Source organism: Moschus berezovskii, chromosome 2, assembly GCF_049115385.1.
Source record: "Moschus berezovskii isolate FMDL1 chromosome 2, NW_MosBer_1.0, whole genome shotgun sequence".
Taxonomy (NCBI): domain Eukaryota; kingdom Metazoa; phylum Chordata; class Mammalia; order Artiodactyla; family Moschidae; genus Moschus; species Moschus berezovskii.
The window spans coordinates 116273740-116296662 of NC_142461.1; the positions used below are offsets into that span (position 1 = coordinate 116273740).

The following is a 22923-nucleotide window of genomic DNA, read 5'->3' on the forward strand; positions in this document are numbered from 1 at the left end:
AGATGAAAAAGCTACACAAAGTTATCAACAGTAAAAAAGGGAAAGATGCAAATAACTAAGAATTTTTAAAGGATCTACATGTGAGGAAGCTGCTAAGTAACTGAGTAAACACAATTAAAAGCAAATCAAACTGCACCTGAGTTCAAAGACATAATGAAAATATAAAGACCATGTGGTGAGAGATGCTAACCAGAAAGCTAATGCTGGCAAAAAGTCAGTGATTTTAAGACCAAAAACAGACACAAATAAAGATACAACCCTTTGTTAAGAGTCCTCAGATTGCAGATGGACTTCTAGGCCATTTCATCCGTTCTCCTGGGCACATTTATTAGCTCTTCAAGGCCCACCCTTTCTGACTTATTCAGGCTCTACAGAGCTCCTTGTCTAAATCTGACTGGTCTGGCACTAACCATGACTTTTTGTTGGTATTTTCTACAGCACCAAGTTATCAACTATTTCAAGCAGTGTATTTAAGTAGAAATTGTATCTCAAGATGTTTTAGTTGGCACTATTTGGAAACCAGTAACAGCCTCTCAAATTTAAGAAATACCTAAGGTAAAAGTAGGGTCTCTGGGAGGTTTTGAGATTATCTCATGAGAACCCAGGAGCAGGAAATGAACAGGCATAAAAAATTGGAATAAAAGCACAAAGTATCAGGAATCAAGGCAGCTGTTCTCTTCATCTTTTTCTTCTGGGATTGTACAACCTCTCATCTTTTATTCCTTCTGCTTCACATGTAGGTTCCAAATGCAACTTCCCAAGACATCCGTTTTCCATTTCAAACTCTTGGGAGAAAACATCTAGTTGGCTCAAATTTGACCAGACACCCACTCCTTGTCCAATCATTTAAACAGCTCGCCCCTGAAGGTGGCAAAAAGTAGTATTCAGAAAATGGAACCTAAGTTGGGCAGATATCCTAAAAGCTATACCCTATTTTTGGAGAAATAATTTGTGCTTCATTCTTATTCCTTTCTTTCTGATGAGGCAGTCACTTCAGACACATTGTTCACTATCAATTTAGATTCTATAGCTCTCCTCAGATTTTGGCACTGAAAACTTCCCCTCATTCTCAAGATGAGAATCACTGCATGAGCCATGTTTAAACGATGGACACCCCTTCATTACAGAAAAGTGAAATCTTCAGAGTTAAAGAACAGATGTGTGGGGATGCAGGGAGGAGACACCATTTATTCTCGGCTTACATTTTAACCCTCCCAACAATCCTATGAAGGATACTATTGTTATCCCCTTTTTATGGGTGATGAAAATTAGGTTTTGAAAGAAACCTACCCAACATCACATCTAATATGCAGTTTAATACGGACCTAGGAGAGGCAAAGTTGTTAAACAGCTGGGTGGGTGGGGAAGAGGAAAGCCAGAAGAAATGAAGACCTCTTTTTCAGCATATCATCTATCTTAAATTTATAATAAAATGGTATGTTACATATGAGCAAATCATGCAGTTTTTTCTAAATTTCAACTCCAATTTTGATATTTTTCAAAGGAAGTAAGTTATCTCTGAGTAGCTCAGAGGCTAAATTCCTTTATACTCTATTTTCTTAATATTTATCAGTATGTCACTTTATATAATCAGGAACTTTTTCAACTATTTTGTTAATCCTGATTGAGCCGAACATCTGCCCATCTTTCTCCTCTTCACCACTAAACTTATGAATAGCCTACACTAGCTGTGGCCATAGCCTCTTTCCCTGTGTCACCTTTGACCCAAACTAAACTACTCACAAAGATCAGTTGACAACTCATCGCTGGGTCAAAATCTTCTCATCTGACTGAACCTCTGGACTGCCTCTGTTGTCACCATCTTGAGACTCAGTTTCTATGTCAGCCTCCTTGACAACTCCTCTTCCTCCACCAATTCCCTAAGTGTGGCCATTTTCCAAGGTTCAGGGCCCAGTTCAAATAGATAGGCAATGTAAAGTTTATATTGTTTTAACATTAGACTACAATGAATTAAATGCAGATTTCCTAAGAAGGCCTATGATCCCATAAACATTAGGAAGACTGGTAAAGATTAAACTCTGAACTCGTTCTCAGTGTGACAGCCCCTCCTCCAATAGATCCCCACACTATCTCTCACAATTCCCTGTCATCCAAAGCAAATCGAATTGAGCCATTTCCTCTGCCTGAATTTTTCAGACTTCTCCATGCAGAATTCTCCCTCTAGTTTTTAAGAGCACCTTGTATCTGCCACTAGCACATATTCACAATATATATGATTATATACAAATCTGCCTAAACAAGACAAGAGACCAAGTATTATCTGTCTCCCAACACTACGTAAAAAAGATGATTTTACTGAATATCTTCCCTGGTGGCTCAGACGGTAAAGCGTCTGTCTACAATGCGGGAGACCTGGGTTCGATCCCTGGGTCAGGAAGTCTCCCTGGAGAAGGAAATGGCAACCCACTCCAGTAATCTTGCCTAGAAAATCCCATGAACGGAGGAGCCTGGTGTCCATGGGGTCGCAAAGAGTCAGACACGACTGAGCGACTTCACTAAATATCAAATTTTGTTTCCAAGGTATCAACCAATTTCGTTTTGTGCTGATTATCGGAAGATAAAAGACTTCTTCCTCACTCATGGCAAAAAGTTTAAAAAATACTATGTAGTGGAACAAATTGTTCTTACATTGAAAACAATTCTTATCTACTTAACATAATTAAAACTGAAAACCAAATTGCCTACTAGTAGGGTAGCATGACCAACACATACATTTTAAAACAAAATGTTAGTAATAATCTCACATTTCAAACAATACTGAAATTTTTAATAAGACAGAAATTTTCAAGTAATAGGATCCTAATTACAATTAAGATACAAGGGGACACTTGTTCTACTTAAGATTCTAATTCAGGAGTGTTTATTAGAGCTACCTGAGGAGTGTTAAAAATACAGCTGACCCTTGAACACGGGGGTTAATCTATATATTACTTATAACTGGCCCTCTCCGACTGATTTGTTACATGTGGACTCGACCAACCAGACTGTACTGTAATATTTACAACTGAAAAATAGCCAGGTATAAGCAGACCCCTGCAGTTCAAACCCACCACCGTTCAATGGTCATGTGTATATATTCTCCATCTCCAGATATGTAGATTTAAGTCAGGGATGAAGTTAGGCCTGTGGATTGTTAAATACTCCCAGCATTTTCTGATGACTACTAAGAACTATTTGAAATATGTTTGACATGCCTTCACCTTAAATGTATTTTTACTACTTAGAATGTGTTTTCACTATTCTGAAATAATTTAAGCATCTTCAATATTTTGCCCAAAGTTACTTACAGGGCACCTGACTTTTTGTAATTGAGGTACTTTTCTAAAGCTTTATGTTCTTTTTTAAGTTAAGTGAGTTACTTCTCAAAGTCATTAAGTATCAATCTACAGAAAATAAAATTTTCTCAAGTGGTATTTTCTTTAAATTGAGGTACAGTGTATAGACACCTAGTCCACTAAATGAGTATGTTCTGATAAACAGGAATTATTTGTATGTAAATATACTGAGTATGTACTAACTCTAGCCTTGATAAAAACAAAGCAATTGCTGAAAACACCTATTGAAGAGCAAACTTACACTAAAACATTACACCCATACATAATACTAACAGATTTTATTTAACTAGAAAAAAATTACTTTAGGGTAATTCTTCAAATATTAAGTTTCCAGAATGCATTAAACATTTTTCCCATAAAAAAAAAACAAATATTTAAAGTCACCTTGGCTGAGGTTGAATACTAACTTTCATTTCTTTGTTAGGCAAACACCCAAAATTTACTAGTATATTCCAGGCAGGCTCTCAAAAAAAATCTAAAAATATATTTAAATAATTTTTAAGACTACTTACTTTCTTCATTGCATTCATGCTTTAAGAAGTGATAAAATTTGCTTGGAAACTCAGATTGAAAACTCTATAAACTTACTGTAAATTTTCAGTGTTAAAAACAGCCCAAGAAACTAACACAAAATTGTAAATTACCCTCCAATTAACAACAGCAGCAGCAGCTCTACCATCACTCTAAAAAGGTTTTTTAATCTCCTGATTTAATGGGTGTTTTTCTCAAGTGGGCAACCTTCTCATATAGTCCTCTTCACACACTCAACATAATTTTTTAAATTCTAAATATTATTTAAAGGAGTTTAAAGATTCAAATTCTAACCATGTAACTTCAAATAAACGTACATTCATTAATTTCCACGATTCCAAGTAATACTTCTTATTCTGCATCACAAGCTTAAGTCTCACATTTAGAAAAACTTTGTTTTTATGTGTATCTAGTGTTGTCCTAAGCTCTCAAAAATATTAGTATTACTGACAGTATCAGATTGGGCCTGGAAAACAGACAATGGAAATCTTTAACCCTACTCTACATATGTAGAAAGTAACTGGGTATTTTAAAGTATCTAAAATATTCACATTAATATCCTGTTTATTTTTCCTTCCCTCTTATCCTGTCTTTATGATTAAATATATATAAATTAAAAAACAATCTTTTCAAAAAAATCTTGTCATGGTTAACAAAGCTGTTTTATGTTATCATTTTTAAGAATCTTCAAGTAAATTCAGATTTTTGATAAGCAAAATATTCTGCATTGCTTTAACAGGGGAAACAAAAAAAAGGTTTGCAAAATGGATTGATAAAATTTCTATGAATCAATGTGGGCTAAAAGTTAAAAGATTTTTTTCAGAAGTTCTATTTAATAAGCTCATTCTTAGATGAAAAAACAAAAGTAATCTCCAGGAGCCTCTACTCTTCCATTTATAAGTAAATATATTTATGTTTACAATAATTTCAGTGTCTGAAATCAAGAATCTGCAAATAAAATGCTAAGAAAAATAAACCACACCAATTTTCTCATCCCATACCACTGCAATTATTTTAAATGCACATGAATACAACAAACTCAAAAGAAAAAAAATAGTGTTTTATTAACTACCACACTGTTATAATACACTTTAAACGTACAATAAGGTAGCCTTTAAATCTGAGGTGGTCTTAAGAATAACAAATGAACAGAATTCCAAATTTTTGAAATAGGTGAACTGCTGCAGTTATAGGTATACATTTAAGAAAATTGTATAGCTCTTACAAGACCAGCAATGAAACTTTATTTTGTACATTTTTAATAATTGAAAATATAAACAATAATTAAAAAATAAAAAGAAAATACAGCATAATAAAAAAACATACATTTCTCAATTAAATGTACTGGATACATATAAATTTTAAGGGAAAAAGCAAAAAAAGGAAAATGGTTTATATTTAAGTGCAGACTGACTACCTAGACCAAAAAAAAAAAAGACTTAAAAAAATATCATAAAACCTCTAGTTCTCTATGACTAATATCCATATGGTTGGAGTATCGTCACTATGGAAGTGATTTTGTTATGTTTGCATATGTTATACTTTACTGGTAATTTACATGATGGCTTTTAAGGCCCTGGCAGACATGTGGTTTTTGGAAACAAGATTGGATTAAAAAAAAAAAAAAAAATCACTGCTAAGACGCAATAAACCTTATTTTTTTGGTCCTCCAATATTCAAGAAAAGGGATAATTCACTAAAACATTTTCTTACCACCCAAATGCCTCAACCTATACATTTTAAACCTTTTTAAACATTGGTTATATTGCCCAACTTAGTTATTGAAAGGATATTAACAAGACATTATTTTGGCAAATTAAATCTTAAACATGGCTTTTCAACAGGATTTAAAAGGTGACTATCCCTAGAGTTCCATGTTAAAATGTATTTTTCAAAATCTTACAAGAGTAATGCTTAAAATATTGTACATAGTTAACCTAATTAAAATAATTAGCTTCAAAATGACAAATTGATAAGCTAAGTAAAGCCTACACTATGTAACATTTGCTTGGAAACTTGATTTGTCAGTTATGCATAATAAAAATTCCAGTCATCAAGAAAATTACAAAAATTTTTTTTATCATAACATGATTTCTTTCACCCACCAACTTTTTTATCTTACAATAGATAAATACCAACATGTTCTCATTTTTACACTAAACCACACAGGATTGGTGCATTTGGTTAGACTACCATTCGCATTGTTAAATTCAATTTTCTCTTTATATAACTTGGTAAAATTTCATTTCTTCTAGATTCCAAAAGTACCTACAAAACCCATGCAATTTTACCATTTTTAATATACTATGGAATATCATACAAAGTAAGGCATTTCAGTGTCATGTATAACCAAGTTACTGTCAATCCAAAAATTTTTGCACATCAATAAAAAGATATCTAAGAACTTAGGAACAATATTCTTCTCACTACTGTATAAAAATAACCACAATGAATAAGTATTTGTGTAATATTTACTCCATTGTCTCATTTCCAGAAACTGTGACAAGCTGTAAAGGTATTTCAGTGTTGGTAAGGATATCTTGATTGCTGGTGGTGGAAGTATTAACAGTTCCTATCCCTGAAACAGAACCTTGTTGAATATTTGCAAGGATAAGTGTTGTTCCTCCTGCAGTAATCAAAGTATCATCTCGTGCAGCTTCCACAGATGCCAGCACTGTACTGCTAGAGTGGATACCTTTTTTATTCTGGTGTGTTTTAATATGTTTGGCAAGGTGATCACTTCTCATAAAGCGTTTTGAACATTCTGGACAAACAAATTTCTTCTCACCTGTTAAAGAAATTGAGTTACTTAGTTTTTTAAATTCAACATTAATAGACTCATTCTCTGAGAAAGAAAATAAGCCAAGACTGACAGTTTTAGGGACAGGGAGCAGAATTCAATTAGAATTGTATTCGATTCATGAACTGTCCCTGAAATATTTTTTCTTCAAAATAAATTTAGCTTTATTTTTGGATGAAAAGCAATCTTCAAATTTATTAAACTATACACTGATATCAGGTAAGAATCTAATAACTCAACTATATAGTTTGTTTTGAAACATCTGTTACAAGATACCAGATTTAAAATGATGACCTGTAACATACTTCTTTAAAGAAAACTACAGTTCTAAGCTATACTTCAGATATTATTAACATGTCAGATCCTGATATTTAACCTTCCAACTCATAAATGTAAATTCAAGTAACTGCACAATGTACTTCAAGATTAAAGCCAAGACACAAGCTTGAAACCTAATAAAGACTGGAGAGTCCCAAGAATTAGAGATGGTTATCTGATCTGATTTCAGTTGGAATAATCAAAAGCAAGCTTAATACATCATGATGTTAAAGTTAATAAGACTCTGATGCCTAAATTTATTTTTCAACATGAATAAAAAATATTTTTAAAGTATTTTAAAACTACATTTTTTAAACACAAAAGACAGACAAAACTTTTAATATGCTGAAGACCCACTATGTGGGAGGATTACTAGAAGATAAGGCAAAAGGCCAAACTGAAAGGAATACACAGAGAACTTACACAATAAACAAATCCAATACTTTCTTATTTTCTTCAAAATGTCTTACCTATCTCATTTCAGCAACTTTCCTCTCAGCAGGTCCTCATCAGACCTCATGCCTAAACTATTACAGTGACATGCTAGGCTTTCCCTCTCCAATCCAACAAATCAATGCCAGAAAAATCTTCCTTAAATACCAAATTTTATTAGAATACAAATTTTACCATTGTAATAAGTGGTATGGAGATGTAAAAGTAATTTGTAGATAACTAAATACTTTAAAGTCTCCATTACTTAACTTCCAAGGACCCTCTAACAACCCTACATAAAGGAAATGTATTAACAGAATCTCATCTTCACTCAGGACAAATGGAGCTCTCACTTCTTCTATTCACATACTATTCTATTCTTCCGGGAAGGTTATTTCCCAAAGTTTCCCTTGAAACATTAGTTCTGGGAGATGCTCAATGAAAAAATGGCACAATGAGAGGCGGCCACAACCTCCCCTACCTGAAGATGTATAGTGCTCACTAACATACTACTAAAGGTGCTCCTTGAAGGTACTTGGTACAGTGAACCTCTTTAACACAGTGTTTCCTACACTTTGTTCATACACCTTTCTTCCCTTCTACACTGTATCTTTTCATATCCGGCTGATCAAATTGCACTGAGGAAAATTCTAGTATAGGCCCACCTTAAGGTCTTAATGCCCAACAGTGCCTTACTAGCCCAGTGATAATGATCTCTGCCTCCAGGCATACTTCATCTATTTTCTTATACTGTCAGTTGCAGGTTCAAACAGGTTAAGTTCACCTGTCTACCTACCTGATAATACAGAAATTAAAAGAAGTAGAGCATATAATGGGGCTTCCCTCATAGCTCAGTTGGCAAAGAATCCATCTGCAATGTGGGAGACCTAGGTTCAATCCCTGAAGAAGGGAAAGGCTACCCACTCCAGTATTCTGGCCTGGAGAATACCATGGGATGTACAGTCCTTGGGGTCAGAGAGTTGGACACGACTGAGCGACTCTCACTTGACCACTCACTTCAGAGCATATAATACACTGCTACAGATTTCATGGGTTACTTTATATATTTATATCTAAGAGATTTCAAAGTTTCACCATAATTCTTCCTTCAAAGCTCTCTATATTATACATTATATATTTATCAATTCTTCAAATGTTGAGCATAGACTGATGATCATCTTGATCATTATATAGTGGTAAGAGAAAACTATCTGTGTATGTTATATTAAGTTGAATTCAATTTGGGTCATTCCTACGTCCATTCCATGTAACGACCATACAAACACTATGTAAACACAATTAAATGAAAATCCTGACATCAGAAATGCCATGGTTATTACCCCTCAAAGAAAATAGTTTTTGGCTTATTTCACATATATTAAAACATGAGATTATCAGAGGAAAAGGAATTATTATTACAGTGTTAAGGAGGAAGAAGATAATGATCACGAGTAAAAGCATACAACTAATTTAGAACACTGACGTAATTAACAATAAGATAAATATGACTTAAGACACTGAATAAAATGAAAACAAAAAAACAAAAAACTGACTGAAAAAGAAAACAACACTAACCAAAGTCTGCATAAGATAAAACATTATTTTATATGATAAGCCATATGGCTTGTTTAGAATTAAATGTTTTTAAATTGATGCTGCTGAAGATAGAAATGTGATGTAAACAATCATATTTTAAAAGATTCAGTTCAGTAAGCTATGCTTAAAAAAAAGTTCAAGGTAGTATGCATCCCTATAATTAATTTTTGTCTGTTAAAAGTAAAGATTAGTAACCTGTATGTGTTCTTCTGTGCCTCTGTAATTCATCACTTCGAGTAAATCTTTTACCACAGAACATCCAGTTACAAATAAATGGGCGCTCCCCAGAATGCCAACGAAGATGAGCTCTCAGATGTGAGGTCTTCCCATAGACTTTACCACATCCTGGTATATGACAAATGTGTTGCTTCTTTTTCCCAAGATTGGTACCTCTAAAAAACACACACAGAATAATATATACTTATATGAAAATATTCAAACGGAAATACCACTCATCATATTCAACATGCTGAATTTCAAATAGAAGACATTATCACCATGCGGTCAATCAGAAACCAAAACCATTTAAAATCAATTTAAATAAGAATTTGGAAGTTTCACATGTTCTTTTAGTCCACAACTAATGTGAATGCTGTCCAAGTATAAATATGTTCAAGAAATACATAATTTAAAAGGACATTTCATACATAGAGTATATAATAAAGCTATTTATTATCTTGTCAGAACCATTCACAAATTCTATGCATAGACCCAATTCAATTAAATTAGTTGAACAGGAAAACTAAATGGTCTATTCAAAGTCACGATGTCAGCTAATTTAAAAAGTAAATCAACAACAGATGCATTAACTCATCACAGGTACAATTAATTAGGTGCCTTAATCAGGCTTTAAACTGATATGATATATGTATTATTTATTCACATATTTGTATGGCCACACCCTGAATATACACTGACTTACAGAAAACCAGAGGAAACAAATCTATACAAAGCTGTCATCTTAGATCCCTAGAATTATATGAAATAAAAATTATCTTACAGTTAAAATTCCCTTACTAATAACCATGCAGATACCCCAAATTATAAATCAGAGACATAAATAAAATGCAGTTTCTCCACACTGCAAAGTTTTACATCTGTTACATTTCATTACTTGATGGCAAGAACAAGGCTTAGAAGATATGTGCTTAGATGGGTGAACACAGATATCCTAGCCTAAGCAAGAAGGAAACTTTTTTGATTCCAGAAATGATATTCAAATTGTATTAAACACTACAGAAAATGTTATTACTCAACCTCGACAACAACAAAAAAGGCTAGTTACTGAATAAAGACAAATAAATGAGTTTATATTAAAAAAATGACATTTTAGACTCATCAATTGTCGAAATTTTATTATATAAACTTCGCAGTTTCTCTGAGATTAAAAAAGACACATTTAAGACCCCCACCCAACTTCCCCTCCTCCCACAATCTCAGTCTAGGTATATAGCCTGTAAACCGTCCATAAGCCTGCAAATCCTCCTGTATATACCTATTGTTTCTCAAATTTTACTGGAAAAATGCATATTTCCCCACATTTATATTTTAATGTACTCACACTCAGTAGCATGTGAAATTGCCATAGGACAAACAGTGCTAAACGGTGCAGTGCTGGCTGTTAGATGCCATAGGTGTTCTGAACAGGGAGACATCAATGTGGGCTCCAGTAGTTAGAGAAGGCTTCGTGGAGAAGGTGGGTAGGATTTAGATAGAAAGGAGGGAAGGCATTCCAGGCAGAGGAATAGCATAAGTAAAGACAAGGAGGAGTCATGCTGTTGTCTCAAGGGCAAGGATGTCATAATCTAACACAATTCTAGTTTCAGCTCCAGTCCACCCCCAATTTCTACAACTCTCTTCGAAGAGCTGAGTTGAGTGAAATAGGTTTTGCTGGCTCACCTGCAATGCCAAAGTCTTAACCAAAGCCAACAGTATTTCCATTTAGTTTAGCTCTTTTAAATTTGTTTTTGAATAGCCCAAAGAAAAAGAGCAATGTCTGTGGCTATTGGTGTACAAACCGATTTTACATATTGTGTTCACCACAGCAATTTCACAAAGAACCCAATTCAGTTGATTCTACACTCATAACTTCCTGCCTCTCTTCTAAGCCTACCACTCAGGTGAATCAATGTCTTTTATAAATTCAAAAGTGCTATTGTACTGACTTTGCAAAAGTTAACCTGAGAGCAGGAACAAAGCACAAGACTAAAATAAATTATTGCAACAAATGAGTTTTCAAAGAACCAAAATTCCAAGGAAAGATACTTGTTCATCAACTGAATTATAAGGAAACAAGACATATTTATTGCCTGAAAATGAGACAGGCACGTAAGAAAGAAAAAATGAAGACAGGGCACACAAAAATATACAATATAAAGGAAAAGCCCACGTTCAAGTTTCTATTTAAAGAAAAATTTTACTCAAGATATAGATATGCACTTATGGAATGTGATATGAAGAAAGAGAACTTAAGTAAATTTCTTAACAACCTTTAAGTAATAAAAGATTACTGTAAGTTTTCTTCTTGATTTATATATTTACAGCCCTATACCTATTACATGACCTTAAAAAAAAATCTAACAATTTTAAGTTCAGATTCTTGACTTCTTAAAATTGCTCCCAAAATTTTAATAATGCAAAGACAGAACAATACAATGAAGCAAGCTAAATTCTGAGTGGAAGGATTAAGAAAAATAAATTGAGTCTTTTGCGTGGGACAGGAGAAACAAAACACAAACTGAAATGCTGACAGGGAAAATAATAGATTTTACAAAATAACTGATTTTTCAAAAAATGGGTTGAGGTCTAATTCACACAAAACCTATATAACAATAATGTCCTTAGAATTTATTTTACTATCGTCTCTTCTACCAGAGTATAAAGTTTCTGAAGGCTGCTTCTGCTTAATAAATATTGGCTAAATGCCCAAAAGAATATAATTTTTAAATATTTAATTATATTTTACACCTTGTTCAAAAAGATAAAACAAAATTTAGTTCTTTAAAGATGCCACTTTACACACACTATTATATTCTTTTAAAGAATATTGCTGAAAGAAAAAGTCCAATATTCTAAAATGCTTAAAATGCCATCTATCTCACCTTTGCGGAATGGGATTTATTATGTTATGCTTCTATTAACTAGATGGAGCAACTCCCAATGATACGATTGTGCCTATCATGAATATATTAGCTGAATTTTGTGCAAATGAGCTCTAAGAAACAATATAGTTTTTTTTCTTAAGAACTTCAATATTAACTGCTCAGAATAAATTATTTTAAAATGAACTCACAGAAGTTCTAGAAAAATGAGTATTTTTATAATCCTCAGTTTGAGGAAGACTTAATAGCATGATAACAATGCATCTCAAGTAAAAATTTTGTGCTTAAAAGTTTGCAAACTGTGAGAATTCTCCTTACTTGTATAAACAATCGCATTTTGCAAACCACTGAAAAAATTGAAAGGCAACGTAAAACTGGAAAAAAATATCTGCACATATGACACAGACAAATTAACAGATTCACAGAAGACAGAAATAATTTACAAAATTTTTAAATGGTAAAATAACAACAAAAAATGTTCAATCTCATAAAGTAACAAAAATATACGACTAAGTAAAACAATAGTGAGGCATTACTTTTCATCTCAGACTTTAAAGGTTTTAAAAAATGGTACAATTCATTGTTGGCAAGGGTGTGGGCAAACAGACACTCTCATATACCACGGATGGAATATAAATTGATGCAACTTTCTATTAGACATTTCCCTTTGATCCCACAATTCTACCACTGTTAACTTATACTGATGAAATAATCAGACAAATGTGCAAAGACATATGTGCAAGAATTAATTGACCATAAACTCCCCAAAAGTTTTTAAATTCTTATACATCCACACACTAGAATACTATAGTCATAAAAAATTGATGCAAGCTTTTTGTAGACTTGGAAGTACGATCACAAAAATTTTCAAAATAAGAAGAACAGACATGTAAAACAGAGAAGGTGATTCTACTTTAAAATATATTTAAAGTCTGGAAAGATAGATACAAAAATGTAACAATAGTCATCTTGAAGCAGGGTAGAAATTTGGTATTATTTTAATACTCTTTTATACTTCTGAATTTTTTGAGCATGTTTTAGTTTAATAAACATAAATTTGAAACTTTCAATTTAAAGAAAAAGAATAAGCAAAACAGAGGCAAAGCCATGACCCTCAGATTTGACTCTCATGAACAGTTTATCTTGAAAGTTCCTCTAAAAATGAGAGTAAACTTCAGAAAAGTTGTTGTCTAACCAAATTCCACACTAATTTATTTAAATTGACCAAAACATTTCAAAGAATAAATAAAACAAGTGAATAATTACCATTAGTAAATACAAATGCCTAAGGATCAGATGCAGAAGCAAATTTATTCAGGAGGCAGTATAGTGGTTAAAACAGGTCCTAGAGTAAGAAACTGGGTCCAAGTTCCAGTTTTACATGCTCTTAAAAACCATTCATCCTCTCCATGCCTCACACATAAGACTATCTAGAACACAGTAAGTTCTCAGTATTAACAATTAGTCATTATTATTAATGTGAATGGGCTGGCCAGTGTACAAATCAACTTTTCAAAGGCAGGTAGGCTTTATTAGATCAAGTTCATTAACTCTATTTATTAATAGATCCCCCCACCTCCGGTCTATTTAAATAGCTCATTTCTGAGAGAGGTATATTAAGATATTTCACTATGACTGGAGGATTTGATTAGTATGTCTTTAGAGTGCTATCCGTTTTTTCTCTATATACTTCCAAGTTGCGGGGGAAAGGTATCATGGCTAGTAAATCTTCTTGATGAAAACTTCATGTTATTAAGAAATATATCCCTATCTATCCATTAGGTGAAAATATCAAATAGATATCAAATGAAACCATGTCTGCTATGCATATTTCCTTTTTGTTAACATTTGCCAAATAAATCTCTTTCATTTCTTTATTTTCAATATTTCTGTGCCAATTTAAGATGTTCTTTATAATCAATATAAGGCTGCAGTCTGTTTTTCAAGGATGATCGGAGACTCAATCTCTTAATTATTAAGCTTAATCCATCCACATTTAATACAGTTACTGATAGGTTTTGAGTTTGTCATTTTTTTTCTTAATGTTTATTTTTAAAAACACTGAACAGAAATGTTACAGTTTCACTTTTTAAAAAATTCCACCATTAATGCTTATTATTCATTTCTGTTGAAAATGGAAAATACACTTTATCACCAATTTCTGAACTTATTTTTATATTATATAACAGTTATTCTCAAGTTAAGAAGCAACTTTTTAATCAGTATTTAGGCAAATCTCATTGCTGGTTTGCAAATTATCTGATATGGGCCTGTTAAATGGCATCCTACTATACTTCTTTTTAAACCAATTTTAGTTTTTTTTTTAAAAAAAAGGCATTCAGAACTAAAAATGTGATTTCACATATTCTGTTCACTACCTTTTTATGCCACACTCATACGGACAAACACACAAGATGATCATGTAGTGAATAATTTCCCTTAAGTAGGTGACAGGGCATGCAGCATTGTCAAACATTAGGATGATGGTATCGGCAGCCTAAACAAAGTCTGCTGCCTGTGCGCGTACCTCCCGCCGCCTTCTTTGCAGTTGGGGCAGGTGCATGCTACCCTTCGCAGGCGCTTTCCTTCCTGGTGCTGCTGGTCCCCTTCTTCATCGACTACCTGCACTCTTAAGTGCGTCAGGTCATTGGTATTCAATGTGGAATCACCACTGAGCTGCCACTCTTCAGGATCAGGTTCTTCCTCCTTGATCCTAATATCTAAAGAAAAAAACAAATACAGATGAGAAGCAGCCCACTGGCCCAAAAAGATAGCAAGAGATCTGAGCCTCTCTAAGATTAAATGAGTAAATACTATGTATACGTAAAACAAGCATCTGTTGGTGGAGCATAATCACTGCTCCCTGTTGTGGATTATTCTTTTAAAACAATCTGTTTTATTCTAAATATCAGAGATTAAGCCAAAAAGAGAGCATGACAGCTTGCTTTTTAAAAATTCAGTAAGAATGCCAATTATTTTTTTGAGCAAGCTAAGTCATAAAACAATCTGAAACTTAATTATAACTGTTCAAATAGTCAATGTATCTAATGGTCAACTCAGATTGGAACAAATTCTGATGCCTTAAACCTCTCTTGTACAGTCTGTATCAATTATACCCATTTACACAACTATGGGAATGCAAAATGTAGGCATTATGGGAATGCAGTTATGCCTACCTGTAGGTACTACGAAATTATTACTCATAAACCTAACCTTTAAAGTCAATCCTTGCAAAAATATCCATAATGGCCACAACCACAGTATCACTGTGGAAGGAGGTATCTATGTATGAGAGAATTTTTATTCTCAAGGAATTTTATTATAAACCAGACTGAGAAACAAAATGAGCATGCAATGGTGAAGAAGAGTGGATATGGCAGGAAGCTACATCATTTTCTTAGCATAGTCAAACATCTTTCTTTACATCAATAATGATATGACATCATTTTCTAAGTGAGCTAAGAGGTTTTTTCAATTCAGAAAAAACAAATTATTTTAAAAAACAATACATGATTTAGAATACTGAATAGAATCATCTTTGGTAAAACAAATTTCTGCCCATTTTTATTGTGATTTATGTAAACTAAAAATCTCAATAGAAAATTATTTTAGATCTGTATTAGTCATTAATAATTGGAGCCAAAAGTAGCATGAAGAATAAAATATGCTTTATCTAATATCTCCTGAATTTATACTAATGAAAACTAGAATGTACAACCAAGAAAAATGCCTCAAATAGTTTAAATTTATCAGAATAACTACAACTAAAAATCAAGGAGGGAAATGGGAAGAGAGACCATTCTGGCCTGGGCAACAGGGTGGGTGGTGGTGCCGTTCACTGCAATAGTAAATACGAGAAAAGGTTCAGGCAGAGGTAAAGGACAGTTAATGAGTTCAGTGTTGCTGGTCATGGAGTCTGAACTGTTGTCAGACAAACCAGTAAAAAAAAAAGTTGGACCTGCACAGATGGAGTCCATCCAAAGAAGTAGGTTAGAAAACTCAAAGGCTACGAGTAGAATGAGAACAGAATTAGCCTGTGAAGAATGCAGGTATTTAAACAGACAGAAGAGGAGGAACCTGTGAAAGAAAGAAGTACCCAGGAAAATGTGCTACATTAAAAGAAAGGAAAGAGAGAAAGTGGTCAACATCAGATACTGTAGAAAAATCAAGACATCAAGATAGAAACTAAGAACATGGGCAAGAAGCGAAAAAGTATCTAGTAACAAGTATAGGTAAGTTTTCCAAAACATCTGGCTTGAGAGGAAGACAGAAACATGACAGTATAGGCTGAAGGGGACCAAAGAAGAGAGTCTGGGGAGGGAGTGTTTTGTTCAGTTTGTGAAGACAGGAAAGACTTAAACATGTGTAAATGCTTATGAGAAAGTTCCATTACAGAGGGAGAGACTGAAAACACAGAAATGAGGTCTCTAAGAAGTCAGGAGGGGATGATGATCCATAGCACTTACAGGTTTAACTGAGGGAGTACAGCCACCTCTTTTTCTATTACATGAAAGAAGAAAAGATATAAGCACATTCTTTCATTCAATAAATAATTAGCTAATTTGTGCCACGAACTGTGTTAGACCTCAGAAGCAGAGAGAATTTGATGGTTGGAAGTTAAGGGGAAACTGGTTTCTATTTCCCCAGTGAAAAGGTGAAGAATTAAATACATATAAAATTCACCCGAACATACAACATAAATGAGTATCGATCACTCTATAATCAGATGTCCACCTGCATCATTATGACAAACATTTAAATACTTGCACAAACACTTCATAGTATTAGCTTTTTTACAAGTTAATTAAAAGTCTCAGCATACAAATAGCACATATCCCATGGTGGATACATTTTAAGTCCATAAACTGAGGAATTTTTAATATTTTTAATTGGGTGATAACTGCTTTATAATACTCTCTGCCATACACCAACATGAGTCAGCTAAAGGCACACATGCTCCCTCTGTCCCACCCATATGGTAGTGTGGATGTCCCCACGCTTCTCTCTCATTCATCCCACCCCCTCCTCCCCTACTGTCTCCACAAGCCTGTTCTCCACGTCTGTGCCTCCACTGCTGCCCTGCAAAGAGGTCCATCAGTACCATCTTTCTAGAGTTCATATGTGTGTTAATACAGGATTTGCTTTTCTCTCTCAGATGGTTTTAACGCTACTCATTTTACATTATTTGTGACAGGATAGCAAGGAAAAAGGAGGACAGAATGTTAAATATAGATAAAGGAGTCTAGCGAGACAGAAGAAAGATTTCAAGAAAACACACAGAACAAAGAAAGCAACCAGTGAGATAGGGCAAGAATGAAATACAACCTGGCTGAGGGTACGGATATTAGAAGGGTGTACTCCTATTGCTGATTCTCTTAATGGGACCTATAAAATAACACGACTGAGCAACGAACACTAAACTTTACTTATCCTTCAACATTAGTTCAAATGCCATCTTCTTTATACATGCTTAAGTTAGAATTAACTCTATTTACTGGTTCACACATCCCTTTAGATAAAGCTTCACTCAAAAGTGCTCAGAAAATACAACTGACTAAATAAACAAACCCTTCCTTAAGGAGGAATTTCCAGTATAGCTAATAATCTACCTGGAAAGACTGTCCCTGGCTTCACTATGCTCCTTCTATCTATAAATAACACGTACAGATAAGATTTTAAAATTTTCATTTTATCCCAAATGGATACTTAATTTTCTAGCATCACTTAGTGAAAAAAAGAAAAGTCAGTTCATATGGACAGGACCACTTAGTGCTCACTAAAGACAATAAATTAAACTGCCCAACAGGTGCTATACTTGATTTTTTCATTTTACTTGATCATACACACACTGGGATATTTTAGAATGTTAATCATAAATTCACCTAATTCTAAATAACCCCTTTGCCAACCTGCATTATCAATTTAAGACAGACAAACCTTCAAACTAAATCTTTAGTACTAGGCAGTCAAGTCTGTATCTTTCTCAGTATCTTAGTATAGATAATAGGAAAATATTTTTTACCATGCTGTTATTAGAGTCCCACATGGCATCCAGTTACTCTTAGAATCTACTGTTTATACAGCTCAGGAGAAGGGAAAGTAATACCCATCAAAATGGGCCACAGAAGTATGAAAAAGTATTCAATATTATTAGACACCAGAAAAATTTAAATCACAGTGAAACACCCATCCATCAAGATGGCTAAAACTTTTGAAAACAGACCAGGCCAACTGTAAGCAAAGTAGTACAGCAACAGAAACTCCCACACTGCAGGTGGGTGTGTAAATCCATAAGACGACTTTGGAAATCTTTTGACCATATCTCTTAAAGCTGAACCTACGTACACCCTATAACCCATGTAATTTCACTCCAACAGAAATGTATATACACATGACACTAAAAGTACAGAAACTCACCCTTAACTGGAAGTTACTCATACATGTCAGTGTTGGAATAGGGGGGAAAAAATCATGATATATTCATTCATACAGTGAATATGTTAAAACAATGAAAATGAACTTATATGCAACAGGAACATCACCAACATGTAATTTTAAATAGAAGAAGACAAACACACACACTCTTTTACATATAGTGCCTGTATCTATAGACAGATACGCCATTTAAATAAAGCTCACAAAGCTCAAAGCAACAGTGACTGCCTGCCTTTACAACGAACACTGACTGGGTGTAGGGAGACTGCTGAATTGCTGGCAATATCTTATTTCCTGATCCAAGTGGTAATTTCTCCTATGTATTCGTTTTATAAAAATTCATCAAGTTACACACATATGGTTTATACATTTTTCTGAATGTATAATATTCTTTGAAAGATTCTAAATACAAAAATTTAAAGTAACCTACAGGAGGTTACTTAGTGAGTCTTAAAGAGTCTTTGTTGTGGTTTCAACTCTAGTTCCTATATAACCAATGACCCCTTCTCCCACCACTGGAATTTATAAACGAAAAAACCTTAAGATGACTGTGCTCCAAAAATTAAGTCCTTAATTTGAAGTTTAGAATATGTTATTCACTCTACAAATACGTGAGTGATTACAATATGCCAGTCACTGTTCTAGGTTTCAAGGATTAAAGTTAACAAGAGTTAAGCTCATACCTCCATCAAGTTTACTTTTTAGTGAGAGACAAGAGGACAAATAAACAAGTTAATATGGCTGACTCTTGAACAATGCAGGGGTATAACTTACTGTCCCTCTATACACATCTGAGGATTCAACAAACTGCAGATCGTGTAGTATTGCTGTATTTACTACTGAAAAAAACTGTGTTTAAATGGATTTGAGCAGTTCAAGGATCAACTATACATAGTACTCTGTGTGGTGGTGAATTGTTATGGTAAAAAAGTAGAGTCAGTTCAGTTGCTCAGTCGTGTCCAACTCTTTGCAACCCCATGAATCACAGCACGCCAGGCCTCCCTGTCCATCACCAACTCCCGGAGTTCACTCAAACTCATGTCCACAGAGTCGGTGATGCCATCCAGCCATCTCATTCTCTGTCGTCCCCTTCTCCTCCCGTCCCCAATCCCTCCCAGCATCAGAGTCTTTTCCAGTGAGTCATCTCTTCTCATGAGGTGGCCAAAGTATTGGAGTTTCAGCTTTAGCATAAGTCCTTCCAATGAACACCCAGGACTGATCTCTTAAGGATGGACTGGTTGGATCTCCTTGCAGTCCAAGGGACTCTCAAGAGTCTTCTCCAACACAACAGTTCAAAAGCATCAATTCTTCGGAGATCAGCTTTCTTCACAGTCCTACTCTCACATGTATACATGACCACGGGAAAAACCATAGCCTTGACCAGACGGACCTTTGTTGGCAAAGTAATGTCTCTGCTTTCTAATATGCTATCTAGGTTGGTCATAACTTTCCTTCCAACTTTTAATTTCATGGCTGCAATCACCATCTGCAGTGATTTTGGAGCCCCAAAGAAGTCTGACACTGTTTCCACTGTTTCCCTATCTATTTCCCATGAAGTGATGTAAGGACAGACAGAAAGCCAAAGGAATGAAGTACTTGTTTCAAATAGAGTGGCCAGAAAAGGCTTTGCTAATACAGTAACATCTGACCCTGAAGGAAGACAAAGAGCAAGAAGGTGGGGGCAAGAATTCCAGGTAAAAGAAGAACAAGGTGGATGTATGCTTGCTGTGTTCAGAAAAATACAAGGAGGCATGTGTGGCTAGAAATGAAATGAATATGAAGGAAGAGTAGTAAGTGATAAGACAGCTGAGATAAATGTGGGATACGATTATATATGATGTTATACATTGTATGTTACCTTGTAGGTCACTAAAAGCTTACATTTTATTCAGTGAGTAAAGCCACTGAGGGTAAGAGTGGTGATATACTGGCCTAAAAATAGTTAATGAGGAAGTAGTAAGGAATAGTCAGAGTCAGGAAATACTTTGTAGGTAGAATCAAAGATATTTGTGAACAGATTTGATAATAATTTTATGTGAAGTGTGAGAACAAGGAGTTAAATACAACTCCAAGGTTTTAGCCCTGTGCGACTAGCAAAATGGAGTTGTCATTACCTGAAATAAAAGAGTAGAGGTAGAAAAAGGGCTTCCCAGGTGGCACTAGTGGTAAAGAACCTGCCTGAAAATGCAGGAGACACACAAGATGTGGGTTTGATCCCTGGGTTGGGAAGATCCCCTGGAGGAGGGCATGGAAACCCACTCACTCCAGTATTCTTGTCTAAAGGATCCCCATGAACAGAGGAGTCTGGCAGGCTACAGTCCACAGGGTCCCAAAGAGTCAGACACGACTGAAGCAACTAAACAGCAGCAGCAGAGGTAGAGAAACTGTGGGAAAGAGGTACCACTCAGGGGTCCATTTTTGGATATGAAAGTTTTGAGGTACCTATGAAATATTCAAATGATCATGTTGATTGGACAGCTAACAGATCTGGAATTCAAACACAACTATGGTCCACAGATAAAAATTTGGGCATCATCAACATAAATAACTGATAACTTAGAGTCATCTGGAATGGAGTGTATACAGTTAAGAAACCCTGGGGCACTAAAGTGAACAGAGGAGATTAAAAACAAAAAGAACAGTGAGACAGGAGGAAACTGGAGTCCAAAAGCCATGTGAAGAAATCTTTTCAAGAACAACATAATCGTAAGTTCTCAAGGACATTTGTGTATACATTTAAGAATTTTATAAACTTAACAGCACTGGTTTTTTATTGTGCCTATTAGTATTTTCTACCTCAAAATGCTTAAATTTCTCTTCATCCGGCCTGATATATGACAGATTACTGTCAGTTTATAGTTTCAACTATAGCTCTGTCCCGTAGATATAGCTGTTTTCAAAGTCTACCCAAATAAAACAAATTTGGACAAGAAATACATAAATGAAAAAAAAAATTTCCAGGGTCTCCGCAGTAGTCCAGTGGTTACGAATCCATCTTGCAATGCAAGGGACACTGGTTCCATCTCTAGTCTAGGAAGATCCCACACAAGAGACAAGTAACCCCTTGTGCCACCAACTACTGAGCCTGCGCTCTGGAGCCCACAAGCCGCAACTACTGAAGCCCACACACTCTAGGGCCCATGCTCTGCAAGAAGAGCTACAGCGAAGAACAACACTGAAAATAGAGCAGCCCCCATTCTCTACATAGAACTAGAGAAAGTCCACGAGCAGCAATGAAGACCAACTACAGCCAGAAATTTAAAAAAAATTGACAAAATTTTTTTTCTTATTTCTTGCACACCTCAGTAAGAGCTGAAGGAAAAGAAAAAGAAACAGGGACATCAAATGATGAAAAACAAAAAAAATATACACACACACAAACACACACAGTATGGTTACAAAGACAGACCAATTTTCTTGTATAGTCAATGGACAAACACAAAATTATAGAAAGATATATTTTAACATGTCATTAGTACACTTTTAAATAAAGAAAAAATAGAGACTGTATAGTCAATATTAGTTAAACATTAATAACTCAGGGCATGTCTAGATTTCTATTAAAAATATTACCAGAAGAAATACTAAATGCTTCTTCTGAAGACTATTTGCTAATTATTTGTCAATAGAGCTAACAGAATATTTACAATAAGTTCTTTGCTGGTTTATCAAGTCTGAAACATGCATATTTAATTTAAATAACACTAGATAAATATGAATTACAGTACTGTTGATAAAATGAGACATTCTCCTTTATCAATAGGATATCATTAGGACTTTGTTGTTCTTATCAAAGGCTTTCATGTTCTCTGCCTTCAATTTTTAAAGTACTGATGAAATTACTTCATTTGATTCTAAAAATTTATTTATGTTTTCTCTTTAATCAGTTTCACCTGCTATAAAAATCACCTAAACAGAATTACAGGATAATCCTATAATATCTCATATATTAATTACATTTTCACATTCATAATTATTTAAATTCCTATGAACATTTCAGGGCTACCATGTCTTTTTCTAGTTTTTCTTTCAAGGGGATAGTTCTAAACTATAGACATGGATTCCAGAAAATATAACTTCTCTAATCTGATCAAAAGAATTAACACTTTAGTGGAAAGTTTTAAAACCAAATTTTCTTTACCAAATATAAACCCTCTCGCTTATTTGTATGAAATCTCTGCTTTGACAGGAAACAGTCTCTTTCCCATAAACTCTATATTCTTAGCTTTGGATCATTACTCTGACTGCTCCCTTCCCCTCAAATTTAATCTTTGATTTCATCTCTATTAATCTTTTTCAAATCCAACCCTCTTCTATATTTTATAGTCTTTTCCCAAATTATTTTCAAAGCTTT

The 22923-nt window shown here is 34.3% G+C and overlaps 1 protein-coding gene across 1 annotated transcript in view; it reads right to left on the reverse strand.

The window, feature by feature from the left end:
• Positions 1-4926: 4926 nt before the first annotated feature.
• Positions 4927-22923, reverse strand: part of SP3 (Sp3 transcription factor) — a 60752-nt gene continuing 42755 nt past the window's right edge. Inside the window, exons 5-7 of the mRNA XM_055398941.2 lie at positions 14662-14854; positions 9229-9425; positions 4927-6675 (exon numbers count right to left, since the gene is read on the reverse strand). Of these exons, the coding sequence (XP_055254916.1) occupies positions 6359-6675; positions 9229-9425; positions 14662-14854 (707 nt within the window). The 3' untranslated portion in view covers positions 4927-6358. The remainder of the gene's footprint in view (positions 6676-9228; positions 9426-14661; positions 14855-22923) is intronic.